A 27,625-nucleotide genomic window follows, 5' to 3' on the forward strand; every position below is an offset into this window, starting at 1 on the left:
AACAAGTGTCAACGTGCGAACCATTCAATGAAACATCATCAATATGGGCTTTTGGTGCCTCAGAGACAAACGCCCAGTCATGTACCCTTGATGACTGCACGACACAAGCCTTTAAGCCTCATCTGAGCCCGTCAACACCGACATTTGATTGTTGATGGCTGGAAACATGTTGCCTGGTCAGACTAGTCTCGTTTCAAATTGTAACAAGTGGATAGACGTGTACGGTTATAAAGACAGTCTCAGAAATCCAATGACCCACATGTCAGCAGGGGATTGTTGAAGCTGTTGGAAGTTCTGTAATGGTGTGGGGCATGTGCAGTTGGTGTGACAGGTGACATGTACGTAATCATTCTGTCTGATCACGTGCATCCATTCATATCCATTGTCCATCCCGATGGACTTGGCAATTCCAGCAGGACAATGCGACACCCATACGCCTAGATTTGTGACATGGTGACTCCAGGAGCACTTTTCCAAGTTTAAACACTCCCGCTGGCCACTAAACTCCTCAGATATGAACATTATTGAGCACATCAGGGATGCCTTGCAATGTGCTGTTCAGAAGAGAACACCCCTTGTACTCTTACGCATTTATAGACAGCCCTGCAGGATTCATGGCATCAGTTCCCTCCAGCACTACTTCAGACATTAATCGAGTCCATACCATATTGTATTGCGCCACTTCTGCGTGCTTGCAGGGGCCTTACACAATATCTGGCAGATGTAACAGTTTCTTTGGCTCTTCAGTGTAGTGTAAAGGTGATAACAAGAAAAACAGAACTTCTATAGTCTGTTGGCTTCATTTTTAACTTTTTGCAAAAGAAAGATCTTCCAGATCTGCATCAATTAAATAAAATATTTGTTTTCTATTTGTCAGCCAGACATGTTTCTACATTCATATTGTGTGTGTGTAGGAGGAAAGGGGGGGGGGGGGGGGGGGGAAATCACACTCATCAGGCAGTGCCTCCATGGTTTATCTCCCCAATATGAGAAATCAAACAATGGAAAATCCAGGATGGAATGTAAGAATATGAGAGAAGGAAAGTTGCTACTCACTGTATAGTGGAGATGCTGAGCCACGCTAGGCACAATAAAAAGATTCACACAATCATAGCTTTCGGCCATTAAGGCCTTTGTCAGCAGTACACACACACGCACACACACACACACACACACACACACACACACACACACACACACACACACACACACACACACACACTCATGCAAGTGCAACTTGCACACACATCTGCAGTCTCAGAGAACTGTAGTTTCAGCTCTCTGAGACTGCAAATGTGTGTGCGCTTAATGGCTGAAAGCTATGATTGTGTGAATCTTTCTATTGAGCCTATCGCAGCTCAATATGAAAAATGCTATTTTCATTTAGTTCTGACCAAAGTAACCTCTTGATTGTCTTAGATTTTTCTGAATCCATGGATCACCACTGGATCATTTTGAACCTGATGACCCAGTCTTTTCTGATCTTCTCTTTTGACTTCTGTGCTAGATGAGAATGAGCCAAGAATTAACTGTGGAACTTCCTTGACACTATCACTGAACCAATGCAATACCACTGGCCCTGTATGCCTGCTGTTTGTCCACTACCTCTTTTTGTTCTGATTTAAGTTTTATATTGGACGCCTGTTAGACAGGGATTTGCTCGGGTCTGCAGCGGCATTTGTATTGGTGCCTTTTCCTGCAAGATCCTCACATTCCAATATGACAATTTCACTATGTGTCTGTGAGCCAATAATCAGTTGTAGAACTTCATTTGTATTGCCACTCAACCCTGCACCGAGCAAGGCCAGGATGGTTCCTTTGAAAGGGCATGGCTGACTTCCTTCCCCATCCTTCCCAGATTGAATGAGACTGCTGTTTGATCTCTTCCACCAAATCAAACCAACCTCAACACTGCAATTGCAATAGGCCTCTAAAGATCTTCTTGAGACTGTTCTTCCACTTGCATGTTGGAGGATTTGGAATAGGCAACTTATGGTGATGCACTATTTCCTCCTCTGGCAACAGGACCAATCAGTACATGGTGCTTGTGGCATACCACTGTCAAAACAATGCTCTTTATTTTTTTATCTTTTACTTGCTAAAAAGAACACATCCCTACATATACGTAGGAATGGTCCTCTACTGTGGATGTATGTTGGAAACAGACAGGTCCTACCCTTTAGGTGTGGGTTAGAAAGGGTAAGACAGGTTTCAAAATATTCTGTGATATCAGGATTTGTCTCCCAGTTACTATGGTGAGGGTTTAACTGGCATGAAAATGAACAGATCTCTCCTCAATCAAACAGCAGACAGCTGATCATAGAATTAGCGGCTCTCTGACTTGATCTTAGCTGTTAACCCTGGAACTGGTCTAGGTCTCTTGATCCACAACACAATCAAGTTCTTCTTTTACTTTTAAGCTAGATAGTTTTCAATAGGCTACTTTCCTTTGATGCACAATACCATCTCGCAACAGGACCAACGAATCTATTGTGTTCAACGTACCACTGTCAGAATGAAACATTGTAGTTGATTGTGTTTTATTTGCTAACATGGTTCCGTATTTATATTTTCCTATTGCTCTGTACTGTATGATAGATTTGTATTACAAGGCAGAATTTAATTTTCAGTTTTTGAAAATTTATTGTAATTAGATAGATTAAAAGATCTTCTCATCACCAAGTGGCAGCACCTTTTTGTGTTTGTGTTCTGCCACTACTTGATGAGTAGGCTTTTTTTAACTATCCTGTTACATTATGCAGAGAGTTTCCACAAAAGCATGCAAAAATTTAATAGGACATAGAGTATGCTCCACTGAAAATTTGAGGTAGGGAATCTGGGGACAAACAAGCCAGCTTAAGGAGATAATAGGAGTAAAATCACATTACTGTTTACTTTTTAATTTACAGTTGTTACAATTAACTGCAAATACTATCATTGACACAACTGACACCACGAATGTACCATTCATACCATATCTTACAAAATGTGGTGAAACTGGCGGCCATAAACCTCAGTGGGAACATGGGATTGGTGAACAAGAGTCTGACGCACCCTGACGGATTTCCCTGGTGTGTTTCAAATCACATCAAAGGCAGCTGCAATTCTGGCAACTAATTCCATCTCCATATCTACTGGGCTCTCATGCACAAGTGACTTTAGAAATCCCCATAGGAAATAATCAAGGGGATTCTGGTCAGGTGACCTTTCAGGCTGTGGAATAAGACTTCCCCTTCCAGTTCAGTGACCAGGAAATACAGCATTGAAATGGTTTCAGATATCCACACTGAAGTGAGGTGGTGCACCATCATGTTGCATCCACATCCTCTCACAAACAGCCAGGGCTACATTCGCCAACAACTCATGAATCTCAAGTACAGGTGGCCATTCAGATGGCCAAGTAGAAGATATTTCCCATTGAGATTGTCGCCCACATTGCTGGCCCAGATATCCACAGCAAAATGTACTTGATTATGTGACTTTACTAGAGCATGAGGGTTTTTTTCATCCCACACAAAGGTGTTCTTGCTGTTCGAAATACCATACTATCAGATGAGGCCTCGTCAATAAACAGCACGATTTGGAAGAAATCTGGTTGATTAGTCTATTGTTGCAGCAACCACTGATACAATGCGGCCTTGGTGCAAAGTCAGTCACAAGCATCGCATGGACTTGTTGTGGGTGTCATGGGTGTAATTGTTGTTCACGACGTACTCACCGCATGCTAGTATGTGCAGCACCCATTTCACGTGCAATGCGATGAGTATTTGTAGTGGGGTCTGCTGCAAAATGTTCCAGCACCTCCTCCTCAAAATCGGGTTATGCGAGTGGTCTTCATGTTGCCAGGTCCCTCATTTCTTCTTTCCAATGAACCAGTCTCCCACATTCATTGATCAAGAGAAATAAACACGCATCATGATGGATGATGCCTGCAAGGAAATTGTTCCCTGTACAGTATTTCAAGCAGTGAGAGCGTTGCAACGTACTTCCCCATACACAAGGGGCATGTCATTGAGTTCCGTCAAATTGTACCAGTACTGCTCCATCATACTGTACTGTATGTCTCTGAATAGCACTGAGTAACGAATGGGTCTGTCATTGATTCATAGTGCATTCTGTTGTGGGACAATGTAAATATGATACAACAGAGCCACCTTATGGACAAATAAAGAAAACAAAACCTGCATCATGACTTCCTAGTAATCAGCTTGTCCTCCTTGTTTCCTTACAGGAAGTGAAGACTGTGTATGTAAATAAACAGCATGGTATGTGTAAACTTGCACACATCTTAGTTGTAAATAAGCTGCAAAAACAGCAATGCTAGACAAAGTGGTAGAGAAGTTTACTTCCGTATCTCCTTAAGCTGGCTTCTCTGACCCCAGGTTCCCTACCTCAAATTGTTCATTGGAGCATTCTCTATGTCGTCCTACATTTTGCATGCTCTTACGGACACACCCTGTATTTTCAAAGTCAGATTTTAAATATGATATCAGGATTCATCACCAGAGACGGGAGTAGAGTATTGCCCCAACTTTCCACTGGGATACTCGCGAAAATGTCAGTGGAAGGTGGTACATGCTTATCAGGGCTGCTTGAAATAGTAAAGACTTATGGAGTAGTTAGAGAAGTATGATTAAATTGTTTTTTCACCTGATCTGTCCCCCATCTCACCTGCCCATGCTTATTATAAACTATAAAATGGAAATGTAATTGAAACAAGTTTCATATTAATATAATAATCAGTCAAGCAGGTGCAGTATTAATGCAGTGATGTAGGACAAATGAACTAAGATTTTTTACCCAAATATAATTTTCTATATTGTTTGGTATCATTAGTTCATTTGTGGGCTGTGGGGAGCCTCTCTCTTTAGGAGGTCCCAGGCCTGCAGCCCTGGTTTGCCCTCCCCTAAATCCAGCCATGTGCTGTAATATGCCTCTTCTGTGCTGCAGAGTCAATGACTTGTTCTCAGACTGGCCAAGAGTCATTATTGGCGTGAGTTGCATCAAAGGGCATATCCACGTATGAAATTATGAAGTTTTGCTTAGCTGATGATCTTGATGTTGGCTTCGTTGTCTTCTGTGGAGGCATGATAATGTCCGCAAGTTTTCTTCTGGTATGGAGAAAATTAACTGATGGAATTGTTGTAAAAATTGCGTCACACTCAAAATATTAAATGAAGTATGGTATCTGGACTTATAAATGTTTGTATTCTGCAACATTTTTTGTGTTGTGGCACCGCAATTGGAAGAAACAAAACAAAAAATATATTTGCTTTCTGCAGCCGCGCAAAACGATCCAGCTTCATTTACATCTACATTTATGGCTACATCCATACTCCAGAAGCCAGCATATGGTGCGTGGGGGAGTGTATCCTGTACCACCACTAATCATTTCCTTTCCTGTTCCAATTGCAGATAGAGCAAGGGAAAAATGACTGTCTATATGCTTCTGTATGAGCCCTAATTTCTCATATCTTTGTGGGCCTTACGTGAACTGTATGTTTGTAGCAGTAGGATCATTCTGCAGTCAGTTTCAAATGCCAGTTCTCTAAATTTTCTTAACAGTGTTTCTTGAAAACACCACTTGCTGCCATGTCTCTGCACAATGAAGAAGAATAGAGGTACTTTACAAAGTAAAGAGTTTATGTCTTTGTTGTCAGAGACAATTGCTGGTATATATTTAGTAATATTAATAGAACTGAATTTACAAACTTTGGTATGAAATAATTGATTTTTGTGGACACACCTTTTTATGAATTTTTCTTTTATGTGAACAAAGAGATCGATGCCACTGATGATGTAGGATTCCTAATGTATCATTGGCTTGGTTACATTGCAACATGAATAATTTTTAACTTCCATCATTTTAAAGAAGTTAGGGGTGATACTCTGTACAAATTAAACAGTTTGTTTGCAGCTAATGGGACATTTAATACATAGTTCAATATATGGCCCAACATAAACACATCAACATCAGTTATGCAGAATAATTGATATCCTCTCCATTCTGCAAGAGCATTGGGAACTTCTTATCTTTAATGTCTTCCTGAATTAAGTGTTTAACTGAATCTACTGGATTAATTATGTGAGGTTCCAGTATTCCTTTCTGTGCGTTTACTATGACAAAAATTAACAATTGATATTCTCTTTCTAAACCTGTAAATATTGATACTAAAAGTATTACTGTTTGTTAATGGTAGTGATCGTAGTTGGGTGCTATCTCTTGTGATTAGAGCTCTTATCTAGTCTGTCATGTATCTATGAAACTTTTTTACATTTCTGTTAATTATTCCCTCATTACATGCAAGGCTAGCTATTGTGTGATTGAAACATGTCAAAGTTGCTTTGACTACTGTTACATGCTTTCAACTGTGCTAGCTAGGTGGTATACCAGGAATATGGTTGGTCATTACTTTAGTAGCAGCATCAGTTATGGAAATTGCTATCAAACTCTGGCTCTGGCCCAAGCAAGACTCATGTCACCTATGCAGAATATTCTGGTAGCAGTTATATGTAAGTGCTAAGTGCTATCATCTAATAGAACGTGCATTGAAATTTTCGTGTAAAAGTTCATGTAGACACTGGCTGATCTGAATCAGCTTGGGTCTTCATCTTGTAGGAATGTTTCCCTACCTGATTTACTAAACTGAATACTTGGTAGCAAGATGTGGCATGTTAAGTGCTGTAGGAACAGTGCCTACCATGGTTAGAAAAAAATGACACTTTTTAACACTGAATTGCCACGCAAAAGGAATATAAATTAGTGTCAAAAATTAACGGTTCTTGGAGAAAGTCACTTGCTGATTTTTAAGGAAAATAAAGGAGCTTGTGGTAAGAGTGGGAGTCACTGCAAGAAGTTGCCACCTCATCCCAGATTATCCACCAACACTTTAATGAGTTTCTACTGGCATGAGGTGTTGGATTAATTTTGTCTCGCAGCAAATATCGACACGCAAGATCAGGAACAAAGGTCACACAGCCACCACACACGTTAACAGTGGTGACAGGCAGACTTGGATAGTACCCACGTAGGCACAAAACGCATGCCTGTCAGAATGTTTGCAGTGAAAATTTTCAGTAAGTCACTGGGCTCCAGGGCAGATGTGGAAACAATGTGCGTGAATTTTTAACATTGAGTGTCTTGATATCAAGCATGTTTCCATGTGCTGTATCCATCACAGCGCAGGTGCAGGACCAAACCAATGTTGATGCCATTAGGAGATGAGCCAGACTGAGAGCAAAGGTAGGTTGGCGGGAAGCCGTGCTGGAACCCGAGCTACCTTCTTTGAAACAGTAGCCAGCAACCATAGTATCCTAGTATACAGTCACACGGCAGAGTCAACGGCATTGTAATGGTACTTTGATTACCGCGCGTCTGCCAATACAAAGATATAATTTACGATCGCGCATGCGGAAGAGCGCTGCGCCAGCAACCAATTTTTATAAATAATTCTGATTTTTTTTTTTACGTAGGTGTTTGTTTTTAACAACTAATTGATTACACTCTCTCTCTTGTCTTCATACAAAAGACGTGTATTTTTCGGCGCTGTGTTAAATATGCTTTTGGGTGGAAATTAAAATTAATAGTGATTCGAAATGGTTATCGCCGAATTTGTAAATTGATCCTGACAGTGACAACTTGAAGAAGTTTTCAACAGACGGAGAAAAGTGAAAGACGGGTCGTCCTACAAGAGAATTAGGAGGACAGCCATGAAGACTATATTGTAATTAGTACTGTGTTTCTAACAAGATTATAAGGTAAATTTCAACTAGTTTCTGATGCTGTTTCCATACAGTCGCTTTTTGTAGTGTTGCCGACCCGGTCTGCCATGCACGGTCAAATTACAGCACTATCTCAATCAATAATACAAAGTCCGCCTTATCCGTAACTTATTCCATCAAAATTCAAAACCCAATCAGATTTTCTATTTTGTATTTTCACGGCAGAACCCCGAGGAAAACTCACTGCCTTAGCGGATGGACATAGCGATCTAGGAATGTGTGAGACTGCTAGGGTTGATGTGTATCTATGGGTTGCCACAGTCAGATAGAGACAGCCCTGCAAAATCTCTTTGTTTGCATTGCAGATCAAAAATGGTAGTAATGACGCCAAGATTGTGTAGATGAATAAGAGAACAAAACGTAGTTTGGGAAGTTACGTATCATATCTTTGCTCTTCTTTCTTTTTTCTTGACTCTTGGTTCTTGTTTATTGGTTTTTGAGTTCTCTCCACTTCAGAAACGCTTCCTCACTGTCATTATGCTACCTAAAACTGTTGTAATCCTCACTTTAGATGCAACAACAGATAAACTTCTGTAACAACAGACAGTTTCATCTATTAGTCCACAAAAATAAACAATAATAGTTCTTGATGAAAATTAATATAAGCCATAGTTCCAGATAGAAATTAATATGCAGTAGTTTGTGATTGAAATTAATGTAAGGCCAAGCACTACTAATTTGCTCTTGGTACATATAGTAAGACTAATAATAAGAAAAGCTCCATTACACCAAAATATCATCTAGGTATGCAAAACAATAAGGTAACCCTCACATTACAATGTACAAAAACTTGTGCGAAGTTTGAGCAGCAGTTTTGAGTCCAAATGGCATTAACAAAACTTCAAACAGCCCAAAAGGGACTGTCACTGCCATTTTAGATATGTCTGGTTTGGCCGTGGGAATCTGTTTGTAAACCTTGCGGCAATCTGACACATTCAATATGGTCCCCCTGACCAGCAAATGAGTGAAGTCTGGTATGTGTGGCATGGGATATCTGTCCAGAAGAGTTCAGGTGTTCAGTGCCCGATAGCCACCACACGAATGTCACAAACCGTTTTTCCTACAGACGTGGTGTTGCAGGGGGGGACCATGTATGGTCAAGTGATACCTCCTTGCAACCTCTCGTCGAAAACATCCTCCATTTCACGTAGGCAATCCAGTGTGAGTCTGCGAACATGGGAGACCGGTGTGCCTGGTGTTTGAATGTGGTGCACCGTCTAGTGCCTAACTATGCCTCTTTTTGTTCTGTACCACTGTGGCTCGGCTCAGGTGCTGCCACAACAGGGGAAGTGCTGGGGGGGGGGGGGGGGGGGGGGGACTGTTGTTGCACCATCAGCTGTTTTAACATCAGTTGAACTGTCTGCAGGTCAGACTCCTCCAGTGTGCAGTCTTCAGCCTTCCATTTTCTGTGCGTAACTTGTTAGAGATGCTCCTTTTTGCATCAGTCTCCTCCTCCAAACTATGAATGGTCACTTGCAGGTTGAAGTGACAATGCTCCCACCAGCTTCTGTCACCCTTCAAGGTAGGTGCACTGAGCTCGGGCAGGTGTGAGATGTTAGCTGTTCCCTGTACTCTGTGGATAATGCTGCTGTTGGTGGAATGGGTGAGGCATGTGTTGTGTAATTCCTTGGTCAATGCGTGTTTCTTCTGGAAATCGACATCCAATATAGGTTGGTCGATGACGGCCAGCACCAAGGTACGCCTACATTTCTCTGCGAGTCCAATGTCAGTCGCCAGTGTTTTTCATCCATATGTTGAATGGCTGAGTTGTTGACTACTTTCAATTGAACCTCGTTTGTGCATTGTCTGAAGGGAAGGAAGTAACAGGGAGGATGCTGACTTCTGATCTGGTGTCAACTAGAAATGTTCATCCTGTAGAGCCATCAGAGAAGAACAGCCTTTGTGAAGCTGTGTGTCTGACAGCTGTTGAAGTCAATTTGCATAATATTGGCTCGTACTGAAACAGGCGTGTCTTGCTCTTCTGTGAGTTTAGGAGCAGATGGTGGTCGTCACAGTTGGCTGTGCCTAAGCAAGGCTGTGAGAGGCTTTTGGGTACAAACATGGTGTCCTGCACTTGGTAGCTTGAGAGTCAAAGCGCTTTTGGAAATATCAATAATCATTTTCATTTTTTTAAACACCTTGGGGTCAGCATCGTGTGACAAAATTGTGCGTGTGGGGTCAAGAGATTTTCATTCATGTCTGGCAACGCAGGCCAAGGCCACCATGTCAGCCGGATTCAGCCATTTTTGGTGGGATTCAGCAGCGGCCAACACAGCATGCGAGTTGCACAGGGTATGTGCTCTATCAGCCACTTGCAGCAGTTCACTTAATGGCCGACTCTCCTTCACTATCGAGGTTAAGCACACCAGCGGAGGCAACTATTGTTGCCAAGTGTTTGAAAGTAAGATGCTTCACAGCACACAAAGATATCCTATAGCACATAAGAGCCTCCTAAATTTGGAAGTCGGCCTGTTGCTACATTTCTTGTGATATGGTATCTCCTTTAGTCACTGATTTATAGGTTTTCTTCATAGTTCAGAAGGTTATCAGCTGGAGGTCAGCTTTGATGTGAAGAATGGACAAGGCATTCAATCTCTCCTCGGACAACATAGAACATACGTATGGTTTCAGTCTTTTAAGAGATGAAGTATTTTGCTGAACAATTTGCAAGTGCCATACATAGAAATATTCTAAGAGCAATGTCAACATTCAGAAACACAGACTGTAACCTTTGTTTTCGTAAAAATATACTCATTTCGACTGGTATATTACTAAGCTCAGAAGATTTCAAAAGTTCTGCGAAATGTACAAATTCACTAGGGAAGGAAGGCTCTAAATCTGTCATATGTCGCTTGGAGTTTTGCTGCGCATTCAGCACCATCATCAGGAGAACTGTTCGTAAGGTTACTGAAAGCTGTGAAGGAGTCCAATAGTGTTCTATAGCTTCCCTTCCTCCTCACTAATTCGACGTACAAGTTGTCGAGTACTTGCAGAAATGTTTCGACTCTTAAATTTTTCTCTTCCAGTCAGAAAAACTTCTTCAGAGTCCACTTCTTCGTCATCATGAAGTTTGCATTTTTGTGATCTTTTATAGGTGCATTCATAGTCTATACCAGTCACAATCTCTATGGATTTATTTTCATAATAGTTGAACATGCCACGAATAGATGCAATAAATCCTACTAGTGATTCATATAATTCGCACACTATTTTAGTATCAATATTTACACTTTGCAATTTCAGATTTACACTATTAAATCTCTGGAGTATGTCCTTCCAAACTGTCGTCATGAATACTGTTTCTAATCTGCTGAGTTGATTCAATAAAGCTGAAACCTCATATTGCACAAGTGGTTTTTCAAGCATATTATTGGCAATATGTGCGAGGGCATTGACAATGCCCTCCCAGTTTTCATATAGACTTGCACACCCTACCTCGCTTGCTGACCAACGTGTTTTTTTATAAACTTTCTACCATTTTGCTTCTTGGTTTCTTGAAAAAAAGAAGTTTATCCCAGCACTGTGTAGAAGCAGAGAAAAAATTGTAAAAGTTTTGCACTACATTTAAAAATGAACATGCTTCCCAGCAACAGCTTGCAGCACTAGTGCCGACTAAATTCAAAGAATGTGCTGCACAAGGCACATAATGCGCTTTTGGATTTTGTTCTTTTAATGCGTGCCTGCAAACCAGTGTAGGTTCTTGACATATTGCTTGTGTTGTCATATGACTGGCCTCTACAGTCAGTAATATCAGTGGAATTTGTAGACAGGACTTTTAGTATGGCCACAGCTAACTTTTCGGACTTGTGTCCCGGGTTGGTAAAAACAGAAGGAAACGTCCAACAAGTTCACCATTCTGTTTCACATATCTTAACATGAAAGATAATTGACCAATATGTGAAATGCCTGCAGTAGAATCTACTATTACAGAGAAATATTTGGCCTGTTTTATTTCTCTTATGATAATCCTTTTAATCGTTCAGAAAGAAGCTCTATTATTTAATCACAGATTGTTGAAGAAAGATAACTTGTATGTACCTGTCCTGGATTTCCATATCATTCAATGTGCACTGTGAGAAAGGGATCAAACTCAGCTATAAGTTCAAGAGACATCATAAATTGACCATTATGTAATGAATGGAATCGTTCAACGTATCCACGTAGGAGAGGTCCACGACTTCTTAGCTTCTTCATTACTGCAGACACCCTTTTCAACACACTGTGCCAGTACATTTTTTTCTGTCTCAACATGTGATGGTTATCTATTGTTCCAAGTGACTTTTTTCTTGTTAAGAGCGATAACTCAGAATTTTTGTGTTCAAGTGAATTCTCATAACAAGATAAAATATTAGAAATATTTTTCCAATCTGCAATACCATTAGTAAGCAGTCGTGGCCTTACCTCTGAACAATTTACATGGTGCACAAAAAACAGTGCCGTTGCTGCAGGAGTATACTAGAAAATCATGCAAAGTTGATTCACCATTTAAAAGTTAACGGTAAAATACATTTTTGCACAAATATCTGGTTTTATCACCTTTTGATCTTCTCGAATTAGAAAAATCACCATTACAATTTTGATTAATGCCACATTGTAAGAGAATGTCGACTGTTGATTCATTGACACACCGTTCTGCAAGATCATATACTAACAAGATTATTTGTTTTTTTAATGTCTGACTCAACACTTAGTTTTTGTGAAACTCGAAATCTGGAACAATTTGCTTTTCTTCATTTTTAACTTTTGTTTTGTCTGTATTTACTTCTTTTACAACAGCTGCAGTGCCAGAAATATCATCCATACTACTTGAACTCGAAGTCGAACCAACAACATTTTTTGCAAAAAATTTATCTACTCTGCCAAGTGTTTTTAGAACATTGGCTTCTTGTTCTAACCTTTCCTTTGATAGTTTCCGAAATGCCGCCCCACTTAATTTTGCACATTTGCTTTTTTCACTGTTATTCATGTTAAGGCACTTATAAAATTGTCAACCAACAGTCAAAACAAAAGGAAAAAAAATGTAAAAGGAAAGAAAGAAAGAAAGACTGTATCCAGTTCCAATCGTGCTACACCGCACATGAACACAAAGCTTTTTACTTTAAACGTGGCACATGAGCACAAAGGTTTTTCCTTTCATCTACATCTACATCTACATTTACATTTACATTTACATTTATACTCCGCAAGCCACCCAGCGGTGTGTGGCGGAGGGCACTTTATGTGCCACTGTCATTACCTCCCTTTCCTGTTCCAATCGCGTATGGTTCGCGGGTAGAACGACTGTCTGAAAGCCTCCATGCGTGCTCTAATCTCTCTAATTTTACATTCGTGATCTCCTCGGGAGGTATAAGTAGGAGGAAGCAATATACTCGATACCTCATCCAGAAACGCACCCTCTCGAAGCCTGGCGAGCAAGCTACACCGCGATGCAGAGTGCCTCTCTTGCAGAGTCTGCCACTTGAGTTTGTTAAACATCTCCGTAACGCTATCACGGTTACCAAATAACCCTGTGACGAAACGCACCGCTCTTCTTTGGATCTTCTCTATCTCCTCCGTCAACCCGATCTGGTACGGATCCCACACTGATGAGCAATACTCAAGTATAGGTCGAACGAGTGTTTTGTAAGCCACCTCCTTGTTGATAGACTACATTTTCTAAGGACTCTCCCAATGAATCTCAACATGGTACCCTCCTTACCAACAATTAATTTTATATGATCATTCCACTTCAAATCGTTCCGCACGCATACTCCCAGATATTTTACAGAAGTAACTGCTACCAGTGTTTGTTCCGCTATCATATAATCATACAATAAAGGATCCTTCTTTCTATGTATTCGCAATACATTACATTTGTCTATGTTAAAGGTCAGTTGCCACTCCCTGCACCAAGTGCCTATCCGCTGCAGATCTTCCTGCATTTCGCTACAATTTTCTAATGCTGCAACTTCTCTGTATACTACAGCATCATCCGCGAAAAGCCGCATGGAACTTCCGACACTATCTACTAGGTCATTTATATATATTGTGAAAAGCAATGGCCCCATAACACTCCCCTGTGGCACGCCAGAGGTTACTTTAACGCCTGTAGACGTCTCTCCATTGATAACAACATGCTGTGTTCTGTTTGCTGAAAACTCTTCAATCCAGCCACACAGCTGGTCTGATATTCCGTAGGCTCTTACTTTGTTTATCAGGCGACAGTGCAGAACTGTATCGAACGCCTTCCGGAAGTCAAGAAAAATAGCGTCTACCTGGGAGCCTGTATCTAATATTTTCTGGGTCTCATGAACAAATAAAGCGAGTTGGGTCTCACACGATCGCTGTTTCCAGAATCCATGTTGATCCCTACATAGTAGATTCTGGGTTTCCAAAAACGACATGATACTCGAGCAAAAAACATGTTCTAAAATTCTACAACAGATCGATAAACATGGAGCGATGAACTGACCAGCTCGGATTACTCTACGTAACTGTGCTATGAAAGAACGACAATGCAGAATAATTTGATTTCATTGTCACCTGTTTCTCTGTTGTCAGTGAACAGTAGAAGCACACCTGCCAGCTGGAATTCGGCTTCTGTTTCCCATGTCGCCAGAATTTTAGCTGGGTCGCAAATATGTTCTGAATATTCTTAACACTGTCTTTCTAATTTAAAAAGCAAATAATTTTTGCAATTTCTTCCAGTGAGGTGTGCTGTATCGACTCTTATCCTACTTATTCTTATAACATTTTAGTGGTTTCTGTGAGCAGAGAAGACTGACTACAAAGTTTAAGTAGTCTTGTTGGCAGTTGATGTGGTGTGTTGTCATTTGTGTGAACACTGCTGTTATGTCTACGTGCAAATGCGCCTTTTCTTCCAACATAAAATAAAAATAACATTCCCTCGAAGAAAAAAAGCTTATTTAAGAAGTTGAATATGAAATTTTCAGTGCCACGTACTATTCAGTTGCACAGAGTGGGAACTTTGATATTGTGCAGACTGCAGCACAGTAAATGAGACAAAGGAAAGATGGTTGTTGTTCTTTTTTGCCAAAAAAATAATTAAGTAAATAAATAAATAAAATTTTTAAACTGTTTTGAAGTGTATTTCACACATTATTAGACATTCTGCTTATGTTTTTTTCATATAAACGTGTTCAAAAATGTAAAACATTCTCAGTATCAACATGTTTTGTTAAACAGGTGTCATTAAGTCAAAGCTCATATGTTGAAGACCACAGAGCTTTCACATTAATTACAGTAATGGAGGGGTGACTTATACTTACCCGTAATTTCTACAAGAAATTTAAGTAGAGTCAGGTATTACGTACTGAGGCCCACACATGTTACAGTACTTAAGAAACTGCTGATTAGTTTATCACAGCTTCTCAGGGGTCCTGGTACTTTCACGGGGAAAATATGGTAAGGTTAAGTAGAAGCTGACAAAAATCTAGGAATAACAACATTTCAAGCATTGTATTATAGATTGCTGTCCTGACAGCTTACTTCAAAATGTTTGCAACAATCATGAAGAAACCCAGTGTTAAATTTCCATTCAGTCACCAAGTAAGCTATGTATATTTCCAAGATTGTATTGTCGAATTTCGTTCTTAAGGCTTATTGAAAGTAGCAAGTTATTTAACAATATTAAAAATTTTTGTCATTTGTAAGTGCTATTATTTTAAAATGTAAAAAGTTAAAATGAGTACAGAGCAAAAAATGCCACTCCCCTTAAGGCGCCACCCCTAAGCCCATACCTAGTGGGCCTACCGTATATGTAAATACGCTACTGGTTAGATGAGGGAAACTGCTTAAACATCACAGCCAGGATGGCTGGCTCACCAACCCTCGTCATCAATCTGTGAAGCAGATTCAATCCGTAGCTGGACAGCAGAATGTACATTAAATACTCAAAAACATGTCTGGGCGACAAAGAAATTGCTTACAGAATAGAGCTGTAAACAACCAGATGGATAGCTTCTAAGTTTTGATAATCATAAAAATCAATAAAAGACAAATATATTAGTCACTCATATTGAAATCTGTGTAGTTTGAAAATGTTAAAATGTGTAAACTACTGTAAATGCAGACAACACAATTGGTTGACACTGATGTAAATGTAAGCATTGTTTTTTATAAAATAGTCAAAAATTCATTGACAAAAGCTTGGGTCTCTGTTTTTTCCTTTATTCCTTGAATAGTCCAAAACCTCACTTTCTGGACCCAGTCAGACAGTAGGTGTGCCAGGATTGATCTGCTACTTTTTGTCCTCACTAACAATAAAACCTCCTGTGTTATAAAAATGATCAGTTAACCTCATCAAATGAAAGTTGTGTAAACTTTTATCCTGCTGCCAATATTATTGATAACAAGCAAAAAAGTTTTACAAATTTTATGTTCTCTAAACATTATTTTACACTAGATCTGTTAGTGTTTAAGTCATTAACTGTATGATTATGACAGTAGTTGTAGAATCCCAGTTCCAAATGTATGACATACAGAACATACAAATAGTACACAGAAACAGATAGAGTGCTTGGAAAAACTGCTGCATAGCGTAGTGCAATAGGTCTGCTTTGTGAATTACTGGTCTGTTATTTGGAAGTCAGCCACAAGAACATTAGCACATGCCACTTTTTTCTTGAAATATTTTGATTATACATTGCCTGACAAAAAAAAAAAAAAAAAAGTGAAGCATCCAGAAGTTGGCGTTGGGTGTCAGTGTAATTTCATACAAGTACCGTACACATCACCAGTATGTATGTAAAAGACAGGTACAATGGCAACCAGAGTGTTTTACAGTTGTTAGTGTTTTGTGTTGTTATCAGACCTGCTAGGATATGTAAAGGATGTGAAAAGCATCATTTGTGGAGTAATCACTGTGAAGGACAAGGAGATTATGTGTGAGACTGCAGTGTCAGCATGTGACAGATTTTGAAAGAGGCCCAATTGTGGGTCTTCATTTGAGCGGCTGGTCGAATCATGTCGCATTCTGATTTGTGGGGCATTCTAGTGTGAAAGTGGTCCTATTTTTGACTGCATGGAAATGCGAGAGCAGGCATACTCATCATCAAGGTTCTGACTGGCACAACAGAGGACCACCCTATTGTGCACCACACACACATTGCAGCCCCCTTCACATATATGCCTGCCATCAAAGAGTAAGTATTGGACACACTGCCACATTCTCTGTCACCTCACACCATTCTGTGTCATACCACACTGTTTGTTGGAGACAAGCAGCAGCCAGACTAGAGAATTACTATCCCATGCATAAATTGTCATTAACATACACCACCAACACCTGCATTTGGAATGGTGCTATGATCAGGAAACAGGACCTGCTGATGAGTGGCATTGTTTTCAGCAATAAATTGTGGTTGTGCACTACCCCAGATGACCATCATCGGCAAGTACGGCAATGATCTGGGGAGATATCCCGTTCTTCCAACATTTTGGAGAGAGACAGCGATGTTACTCCTGGCATTAGGTTTTGTAAAACCATTGGGTATGAGTTCATGATTTCATGTCATGGTCGGGAATTGTTGAGGGAAATCAGGCAGCACAATGGTACCTCACAAACATCCTGTGTTCTGATATGTTACATCTCATGCAACAGTATCAAGGTGCCATTTTTCAACAAGACGTGCTCATTCACTCATAGTATGTGTATGTATGTATGTACTGTCTGTGTGATGTTGAGGCATTCCCACAGCCAGCAAGATCCCTAGACCTGCTCCCCAACACATCGTGTGAGTGAGACCAGCTCAGATGTCAGCTCTGCCCCAGTGCCAGTATCCAGAGTATAAAGGACCAGTTACAATTATTGTGGACCAGCTTGCCTCAGAACAGGAGACCACGGCATTATGATACCCTTCCCAACCAAACCTGTGCACGCATCCAGGCCAGAAAAGGTGCAAAAACATACTGATAAGTGGGTTTATACAGCCAAATTCTTTGTAAAGTTGGCTCGATTTTGTAATCACTGAAATAACTTTACATATCCTCTCAACCAATAAAGTTTCATTTTATTTAATCACCCCTCCTAAATGTTTCACTTTTTAGTTCAGGCAATGTATTTAACATGTATATACTGTCAGCAAGCCATGCAAAAATGTATTGCTTAACATACTTAGCTTTATATACTGTAACGGACTGTAAGAAAGCAGAGTATTGCCACGGTAGGATTGAATAAAAAGTTCTTGGGTTTCCATCTGCATCAAGTGATTTAAATTACATGAGCTTTTGGCCGAGCACTCCTTGGCCATGGTCAAGTGATATAACTGCAGTGGGCGGCTAGTATGTCCCTTATATGAAGTAAGTGCCCGTTGTGATGTCAGTGGTGCTCACGGCATCTCCTTTTATGGGCATATGTTGGCTCAGTGTTCATTGTGCCTGCTTCAGCCGCGCATTTGCTGGATCCCATGCTGCGCTGAGCTGCAGGCCACACCCTAAATAGAGACTGTGGCCCGCAGCCACAGCGTGGAATCCAGCAATCACGCAGTTGAAGCAAGCACACTGAACACCATGTCAACGTATATATGGAGATGCTGTAAGCACCAGTGACGTCACAGTCAGGAGCTGATGTATATAAGAGGCATATCAGCAGCCCTCTGGCAGTCATATCACTTGACCATGGACAAGCTTGCACAGGATAGAGTGGCATGGAGAGCTGCATCAAACCAGTCTCAGGACTGAAGACCACAACAATGGACAAGAAGTGCTTGGCCGAAAGCTCATGTAATTTTAACGACCTGATGCAGCTAGAAACCAGAGAACCTTTGATGTAACGTAATAGGTAGGGTAATAGTGCTAATGCCTCATTTTGTTATATTAAGGTCTCTCAAGACAAATATGTAAAAGAGATGTCAGTCATAGCAGTTTCTATTATAATTGTTTGGGATCAAACACTACGTTCATGATTTGGCAAGTGTATACCACATAATGGTAGCAGCCAGTGATCTCTACCTAAACTGGATATCAAATCCAGCTTTAGCTTTCTAAGTGTGCTAGCTAAAGATCCTCTCACTTTGTATCTTACCCAACTAAATGGCAGCCATGAAATGTCATTAGACTGCAAAAGAAAATAATTTTCAGTTGTACACTCATGTTAGCCTGTTACATTGTATGTTCCAGATTTCTGAAGAAGAAAACTATTTCAAGACTTGCAGAAAATGGTGATAATTCTGTTGTATAATTTCAAAGATCTTGTGAGATCCAGATATTGGTTCTGCATTACTTCATTTATACCTGTTGCAATACTGAGCAACAAAATGAGATGCAGCAGAAACCAATAAATTAGGTAATATATTTGCCAAATTTTAAAATAGGTATTATTTATAAAATTGAGAGAATGCAGATACTTCCCAAATAAAGCTGATTTCATTTGCTCAGGTATGTTACTGCTGATAAATATTACATATGGACAAACAAGTACTGGGTAGTTGTAATTAAAGTGAAGCTACTCAATTTTTTTATTTATTTTAAATTCAGTGCAATAGTATTTGTAAAATGACTCTTAGTGTTCATTAAAAAATGACGATCATTCCACTTGGGACCTGTGGAATGGTACATTAGCTTATTTGTTTTAGTTTAAATATTTGTCATGTATTGTTGTTTTTCTGACATGTTCCACATCCTGGAGGACCTCCTCACTACGGATCAATTGGAATGAAAGTAAATCAAAATCAAAAATCAAAGTGACAGCAAAACTTGATAGATATTGTAATGTGTTAATGTAGAACTGATGTACACGAGGAAAAAGTTAGTTCCGGTTTTGGCCACCTGGTACAAATCTGACACTAAACAACCTCATCAAAATCTCCAGTGCTCGTATTGAACAAACTGTATAAGTGGTGGTTAATAATCAAATAAACATTATCTTTCTCACATGTGTAACCTTTTCTGCTCACACTCTGTTGCTAATCTCTTATATATGGTAATGTTTCTGTGTGTATTTCTTGCATTCACAGCACCAGATTTTCACGTGGTGGCCAAAACTGGGAATTTTTTTTCCTCCATTGTAAATCGGTTCCACATTAATGCATTAGAATATCTGCTAAGTTTCACTGTCATACAATAATTACAGCCCACACTGGATCCCTGCGAGTAGCTCCACTTTAATTATAACCAACTGGTAATTATTAAGCATAAACTGATGTTAAAATGTCCAACACCACCTACACCTCAATGCACAATTTTACATACTTGCTTCTTGAAAGGACGCGTTGTGTACTTGTGTTAAGTTGGGACTCACTTTTATAGACGTATGAAGACCTCCATTAAAGAAGGTTGTATATTGCAATTTCATAATTTTCCAGAAAGTAAAAGTAATGGTTGTTTTCCTTTGATACTATTTATTTATACATTTTATTATGTATGGTCAAGTGATGCAGTATGTGTTACAGAACAGCAACATGTATTTAGCATATTTTGCAATATTTAGAAAGTTATCTTAATTTTTTTGTAGCTTTCTGTGTAAGAGCAATGCATATTCTGTAAAAGTACATCATGAAATAATGTTGTATATCAAAAAAGAATTGATTTTCTGTTACATTGACAAAAAATAATGGAAAGTATTAACAAAATATATTATCTGACATACAAAAAATAGAGTATTTATTTAATTAATACCCAAGTTGAAAATAAAACTAGTTCTGCAAAGGACAAGAAACAATAACAAAGAAAAAAGTGAACAGAGGAAAAAATAGTTGTACTGTTCACTAAGAAGGTAAGTTCACATAAAATTCCCTGTATTGTACATCAAGATAATCACACATATTCAAGTGTCTCATTTTGTCTGCCGCTAGAGGATGAAGAAGCAGCTCTTTATGCAATAAAGGGAACATAACAGGTACAGAGATGTTAACTTTAAGCTGAATTTCTCTTCCGTCTTTAGACAAGACCTGATGACATTATGATTAACAAGCAAGTAACTATTTGTTTTCAAGTTTGGATCAAATGCCATATTTCCTTCAAGAACATTGATAGCAACAGTCATTCTGTCTCATTTCCATTGTAATGAAAGGTGGACTTCAACAAGTGTTAGATATTACATACTTCCATTCATATGTAGTCTCAACATCTCTACTTTTTTTTCCAATTAATGCAAAAGTATGGTCCCAAGACAGAAACCTATGCCTCGAAAGAATAAACTTATGTTCAATTGTTGTAAAAAAAAACTCTGTCAAAACCAGGTAGTTGAACAAAAGTATTATTGTCGAGTTGTTGTTTTGCCCAAATCAGTGGCCAGACCAAGCAACTTATTCCAGTGAACAATTTTTACATTAACATTATATACAATGTTCATGTATGTATCACCTTTAATGTAGCTTTTTCTTTAGGCAATTTTTACCAGTTGCAGAAACCTAAGATTTTCCATTCCCCCTACTTTTCTAGGCATTCTGCTACCAATTTGATGGACCTATTTTCCTTTCTATGCTTTTAATGATACAGTATCCTTTGGAGTGAGAAGTACATCATCCACTTCCATCACATTTATTAATATCTATCATTCTTGCCGGATAGTCAACTTTACAACTACAAATAGCTAATCTTGTATTGAAAACCCGGCTTTGTCAAAAATCTGATATACAACCTTCTTTGAGGGAGGTCTTCAATACTGCATATGTGACGATGTATTTCCTTCCACAGAGCATTAAATATAAAGTTTTCAGGGAAATTGTGTGTACTTATGGGTGCTGCAGGTCATCTATTTTGAAAGCACACGTACAAGATGGAAGATAATGAATTTCAGGAATAGTGTTACAATGCTTGTCAGTTTCCTGCAGGAGATCGCCAGTTATCAAGTCTGTAAATTTCCTGTTGCCATTTGCAGGAACAAATCCATGGGACAGATTGTAAAGTTCATAGATTATTTAAAGGAAGCAATTATTCTGCTTATATAGACATTTCATAATGAAGTATTGCAATCTCTTGCTGATCTAATAATTACCTGGTTCAAGCAGTGCTATAGCCCATGATACAAGGGTTATAAGCACTCATAAATCAATTGAAATGTTTTTCCTTTCTACAACATGGCACATGACAGGAATCTGCTGGTCCTTCGCAGTTCTGTATTCAGATAGTAGGTTACAAGCGGTTGACATAAGTGTTGCCTTCCCCCATCATCCGTGACAGCCAGGAATTGAAACAAGTTGAATATCAGAAAGATTTATGTGTATATGCTACATTGATTGTTTCTCAACAAAATCTCCATGGCTGTTGAGACAGAACAGTGTACTCAGTTTCCTAGGCTTCTTATCTGAAATTAAATGTTATCCTCTTAGCCAGTTCTTTATCCAATTCACCTCTTCCGCCTTCTGACAAATTGATGTATTGACTTAAGTTCTTTCAGTATAGTCGTTACTTTGTCAAGTCACATATGTGAGAGATGCAAGTGCAGTGTGCAGAAACGGTAAAAAAATGTATTGGGGAAAGATCAACATCAAGCATCATGCTAAATAGCTGAAATTTAGTGCTGAGGATATAAAATTAGGAGAAAAGGAGAAATTAAGAAACCATAGCATGGTAGGCGGTGAAACATTATCTACAAATTCAAAATACAGATTCTGCCAAGTTATGCTGGGAAAAATGTGTCACTTTGATGGGTGAAGGTTTAGAGAAAAACTAACACCATAACCAGTTCACAAGCACAACTTGATTATTTCGATGTGATAACTGAAATTTATGTGAGTATCCTGCATACAGGTTGGGTTTGGAATGCCAAGCAACAGGGTTTCCTACATGCCAAGCCATGTACAAAACATGGAGCAGTGGTTACCTTGCTCTTCCCTACCAATGGAATACACTGGGCACTTCGTCAGTTTCAGTGTGTACAAGGACTAAGTATGTTATGGTCTAAAAATTTCATGTCACTGTTATGATGAAGAAATTCATTACATGCATGAGGCAAGGTACTGCTTCAATTAATCAAATAAAGTTGTATTAGACATTATCTTCACATTTGTATGATAGTAAAATAAATTTAAAAATATACCTGAGTAGAGGCATCTTGTGGTCTTAAACAAGTCCTGTGTACAACAGTAGTTGATCATAAACATTAGAGAAGTAAGACTACAATATTATGTGCCACAGACTGCTTATGAATGTATTCTCATGCTTCTTTCTTTGCCATGTTGGATATCAGTAGAAAAGTGGTACGTGAAGTATTAAAAGTATGAAGTGATTATTATTGTTGAATGATGTTTGCTTTGGTGCATGATGGAATATAAATTACATTGTCCCATTAGCCCTGTTGTTGGCAGAAAGAATCAGTTGGCACATTACTTCTAACAAAAAGTTTGTTTCACTCAGTTCTCACAGGCATTGTTTAATGGGTGTATTGGTTTCAGCTGGCTAGTTATTATCAAAAACCCATAAATAGTTCTGATACAGCCTTCAGCCAAAAAGTCATTATGGAATTTGTACAATCAGAGCCAGTTTGAGATCATTTTACCACACACATTTTTGCTACTAATTTGTATCACACTGAATACAAATCTTGCACTTGGGTGGCCCTTTCAGCTTGGCACCCCAAGTGGCTGTTACTAATTGTGACACATGCTGAATAGAAATCTTAGTTGTGGTGCCTCTGGCGCCCCTCTCAGTTGGTGCCCAAACCAGCGGCTTATATTGCTTGTGTCTTAAACGGGCTTATATTGCTTCTGTCTTAAACTGGCCCTGTTTATACTGAGTAAACTGGTAGAGGCATTAATTTATGTGAGCATTGACTAAATAAACTTTATAAAAATTACATTAACATTAGACTGCCCGTATGCAAGGAAAACAGTTGTCTACAACTGAACTGATGGACTGATGGACAGTTTCTCGGTCACTGAAGCTCAGATCAACATGGATACTACCACCATTCATTTCAATAGTCATTTACCGAAGTGAAGTGTCAGTATACCCCTTACTTAGAGCTTTACTGATGGGTATTGAAGTTACATCTACATTTCTGGCCATTTAAGTTTCTCAAACATGAAGGTGGCATGCAACGAATGTCAGATAGGGATTCCTGGAAAATCAAATTATGGGCATTTCAGGAGTATCATTGTCTACATTCTGTATTTAAGGAAAGATTATGCAGCAAGTTTCTCATTCATAAACTGCATACGAATTTTAACTGTTGCTATTTTAATGATGGGAAATTTCTACCAGCATCTGTCAGAATCCAATGGCAGCTGTATCATGGCCTATCGAAATTGCTATCATCATTGTGCAATGGTGCTGCTCGCACTGATCTGGATACCACAAAATGTTCTTTCTGCAGTAATTTGATTTAATTATCAAGTGACTTTAGATTTAGCAATTGATATAGTAGTGCAGTTACGGAATTGATGGGTTAGGAGGGCTATACTCGTGCCATACAGGACAGGCATATTGTTCACTGTGCAGAATTGTAAAACCATGCCATGTACCTTGAATCAAGAAATTGGGTTGTCAGTGCGGTATCATGTATCGATACCATCCAACTGGCATATCTAGTAGACAACGGAATAACAAGTTTCCGTCCAACTCCAATAGCAGTAGTGCGGAATCCTGCAGACCCAGTGGTGCACATCAACTGAGCCACACACCTTCTGCAGCTCTGTACTTCAAGTGCCCTGTGCCATCACAATATAGAACAGCCAGCGGCAGCCTCTCAGCCGACACTTGCTTGGAGCCATTTTGCTGCAGGACGCCACATAATCACGGCTTCGGCATTATTGTTGTTGCTATTGTACGAGCTGAACTCTTATTTCTTGTTGCATTATTTGCAATGAGTCTTCATACATTTCAAGAAATACAAGTTAGTAAATCTTCTGTGTGTTGTGTTAACTTGTTCACTAATCGTTTCTGCTCCTGTCCAGCTTTCTTGCGAGAACAGTTGGTTCACCACTCTCCTAGTTGACCTCTCCTTACCATTGTGTACAACGTCGTACAGAACATTAGCTACCAGATAAGCATCCATACAGATGGTGCAACAATGTCTAGAACGACACTATCAGCACAGATTACATTGTTGTGGCTTCCCTCGATGCAGCAGCAGAAAGAGGCTCTCCAATTAGTGTGCCTAACAAGAACACTAGAAAGGTGGCACCACATCATATTTTTGGACGAGTCCTGGTTCCGCACACAGCATCATGATGGATGTGTCAGTGTGTATAGAGTTTGCAAGGGGAACACTGTGGGGGTCGGGATGGGGGTTTGTCGGGGACGGCCAGCTCGTCCCACGCATCCCCTGATCGGACTACGGCTGTGGTTGCCCGGGATACTGCCCGCATTGAGGCTGATCCCTCACCTGTGGTAGAGTGGGAGGTCGTTTCAAGGTGTGGCAGGGGGCGAAAGACATTCCGGAGGGCTGAACGGAAAGCCTCTCCAGTTTGTCTGACGAACCAGTTTCAGGCTCTGTCTCAGGCTGATACTGATCTTCGGCCTGACATGGCTGCTTGTCCTGTTCCAGAGGTTGCCCCTCAGTCTGCAAGATCCGGGCAGTCGCAGAGGGTGGGCTTACTGGTAGTTGGGAGCTCCAACGTCAGGCGCGTAATGGGGCCCCTTAGGGAAATGGCAGCAAGAAAGGGGAAGAAAACCAATGTGCACTCCGTGTGCATACCGGGGGGAGTCATTCCAGATGTGGAAAGGGTCCTTCCGGATGCCATGAAGGGTACAGGGTGCACCCATCTGCAGGTGGTCGCTCATGTCGGCACCAATGATGTGTGTCGCTATGGATCGGAGGAAATCCTCTCTGGCTTCCGGCGGCTATCTGATTTGGTGAAGACTGCCAGTCTCGCTAGCGGGATGAAAGCAGAGCTCACCATCTGCAGCATCGTCGACAGGACTGACTGCGGACCTTTGGTACAGAGCCGAGTGGAGGGTCTGAATCAGAGGCTGAGACGGTTCTGCGACCGTGTGGGCTGCAGATTCCTCAACTTGCGCCATAGGGTGGTGGGGTTTCGGGTCCCGCTGGATAGGTCAGGAGTCCACTACACGCAACAAGCGGCTACACGGGTAGCAGGGGTTGTGTGGCGTGGGCTGGGCGGTTTTTTAGGTTAGATGGCCTTGGGCAAGTACAGAAAGGGCAACAGCCTCAACGGGTGCGGGGCAAAGTCAGGACATGCGGGGACCAAGCAGCAATCGGTATTGTAATTGTCAACTGTCGAAGCTGCGTTGGTAAAGTACCGGAACTTCAAGCGCTGATAGAAAGCACCGAAGCTGAAATCGTTATAGGTACAGAAAGCTGGCTTAAGCCAGAGATAAATTCTGCCGAAATTTTTACAAAGGTACAGACGGTGTTTAGAAAGGATAGATTGCATGCAACCGGTGGTGGAGTGTTCATCGCTGTTAGTAGTAGTTTATCCTGTAGTGAAGTAGAAGTGGATAGTTCCTGTGAATTATTATGGGTGGAGGTTACACTAAACAACCGAACTAGGTTAATAATTGGCTCCTTTTACCGACCTCCCGACTCAGCAGCATTAGTGGCGGAACAACTGAGAGAAAATTTGGAATACATTTCACATAAATTTTCTCAGCATGTTATAGTCTTAGGTGGAGATTTCAATTTACCAGATATAGACTGGGACACTCAGATGTTTAGGACGGGTGGTAGGGACAGAGCATCGAGTGACATTATACTGAGTGCACTATCCGAAAATTACCTCGAGCAATTAAACAGAGAACCGACTCGTGGAGATAACATATTGGACCTACTGATAACAAACAGACCCGAACTTTTCGAATCTGTATGTACAGAACAGGGAATCAGTGATCATAAGGCCGTTGCAGCATCCCTGAATATGGAAGTTAATAGGAATATAAAAAAAGGGAGGAAGGTTTATCTGTTTAGCAAGAGTAATAGAAGGCAGATTTCAGACTACCTAACAGATCAAAACGAAAATTTCTGTTCCGACACTGACAATGTTGAGTGTTTATGGAAAAAGTTCAAGGCAATCGTAAAATGCGTTTTAGACAGGTACGTGCCGAGTAAAACTGTGAGGGACGGGAAAAACCCACCGTGGTACAACAACAAAGTTAGGAAACTACTGCGAAAGCAAAGAGAGCTCCACTCCAAGTTTAAACGCAGCCAAAACCTCTCAGACAAACAGAAGCTAAACGATGTCAAAGTTAGCGTAAGGAGGGCTATGCGTGAAGCGTTCATTGAATTCGAAAGTAAAATTCTATGTACCGACTTGACAGAAAATCCTAGGAAGTTCTGGTCTTACGTTAAATCAGTAAGTGGCTCGAAACAGCATATGCAGACACTACGGGATGATGATGGCATTGAAACAGAGGATGACACGCGTAAAGCTGAAATACTAAACACCTTTTTCCAAAGCTGTTTCACAGGGGAAGACCGCACTGCAGTTCCTTCTCTAAATCCTCGCACAAACGAAAAAATGGCTGACATCGAAATAAGTGTCCAAGGAATAGAAAAGCAACTGGAATCACTCAATAGAGGAAAGTCCACTGGACCTGACGGGATTCCAATTCGATTCTACACAGAGTACGCGAAAGAACTTGCCCCCCTTCTAACAGCCGTGTACCGCAAGTCTCTAGAGGAACGGAGGGTTCCAAATGATTGGAAAAGAGCACAGATAGTCCCAGTCTTCAAGAAGGGTCGTCGAGCAGATGCGCAAAACTATAGACCTATATCTCTTACGTCGATCTCTTGTAGAATTTTAGAACATGTTTTTTGCTCGCGTATCATGTCATTTCTGGAAACCCAGAATCTACTATGTAGGAATCAACATGGATTCCGGAAACAGCGATCGTGTGAGACCCAACTCGCCTTATTTGTTCATGAGACCCAGAAAATATTAGATACAGGCTCCCAGGTAGATGCTATTTTTCTTGACTTCCGGAAGGCGTTCGATACAGTTCC

General features: G+C 40.2%; 1 protein-coding gene across 2 annotated transcripts in view; it reads left to right on the plus strand.

Moving 5' to 3' along the window:
• LOC124609441 (mediator of RNA polymerase II transcription subunit 29) overlaps positions 1-27,625 on the plus strand; it is a 57,229-nt gene that overhangs the window by 12,847 nt on the left and 16,757 nt on the right. The window contains exon 5 of one of the 2 annotated variants that reach the window (XR_006979497.1): positions 18,901-19,066. Coding sequence is in view for 1 of the 2 variants with exons in the window: in XM_047140085.1 (XP_046996041.1) it covers positions 18,901-18,908 (8 nt within the window). In the remaining variant the exon portion in view is untranslated. Of the gene's footprint in view, positions 1-18,900; positions 19,228-27,625 lie in introns of those variants that run through there. The other variant, XM_047140085.1, reaches the window with a different exon arrangement.

The sequence above is a fragment of the Schistocerca americana genome, chromosome 1 (genome assembly GCF_021461395.2).
Source record: "Schistocerca americana isolate TAMUIC-IGC-003095 chromosome 1, iqSchAmer2.1, whole genome shotgun sequence".
In the NCBI taxonomy this organism is placed as follows: Eukaryota; Metazoa; Arthropoda; class Insecta; order Orthoptera; family Acrididae; genus Schistocerca; species Schistocerca americana.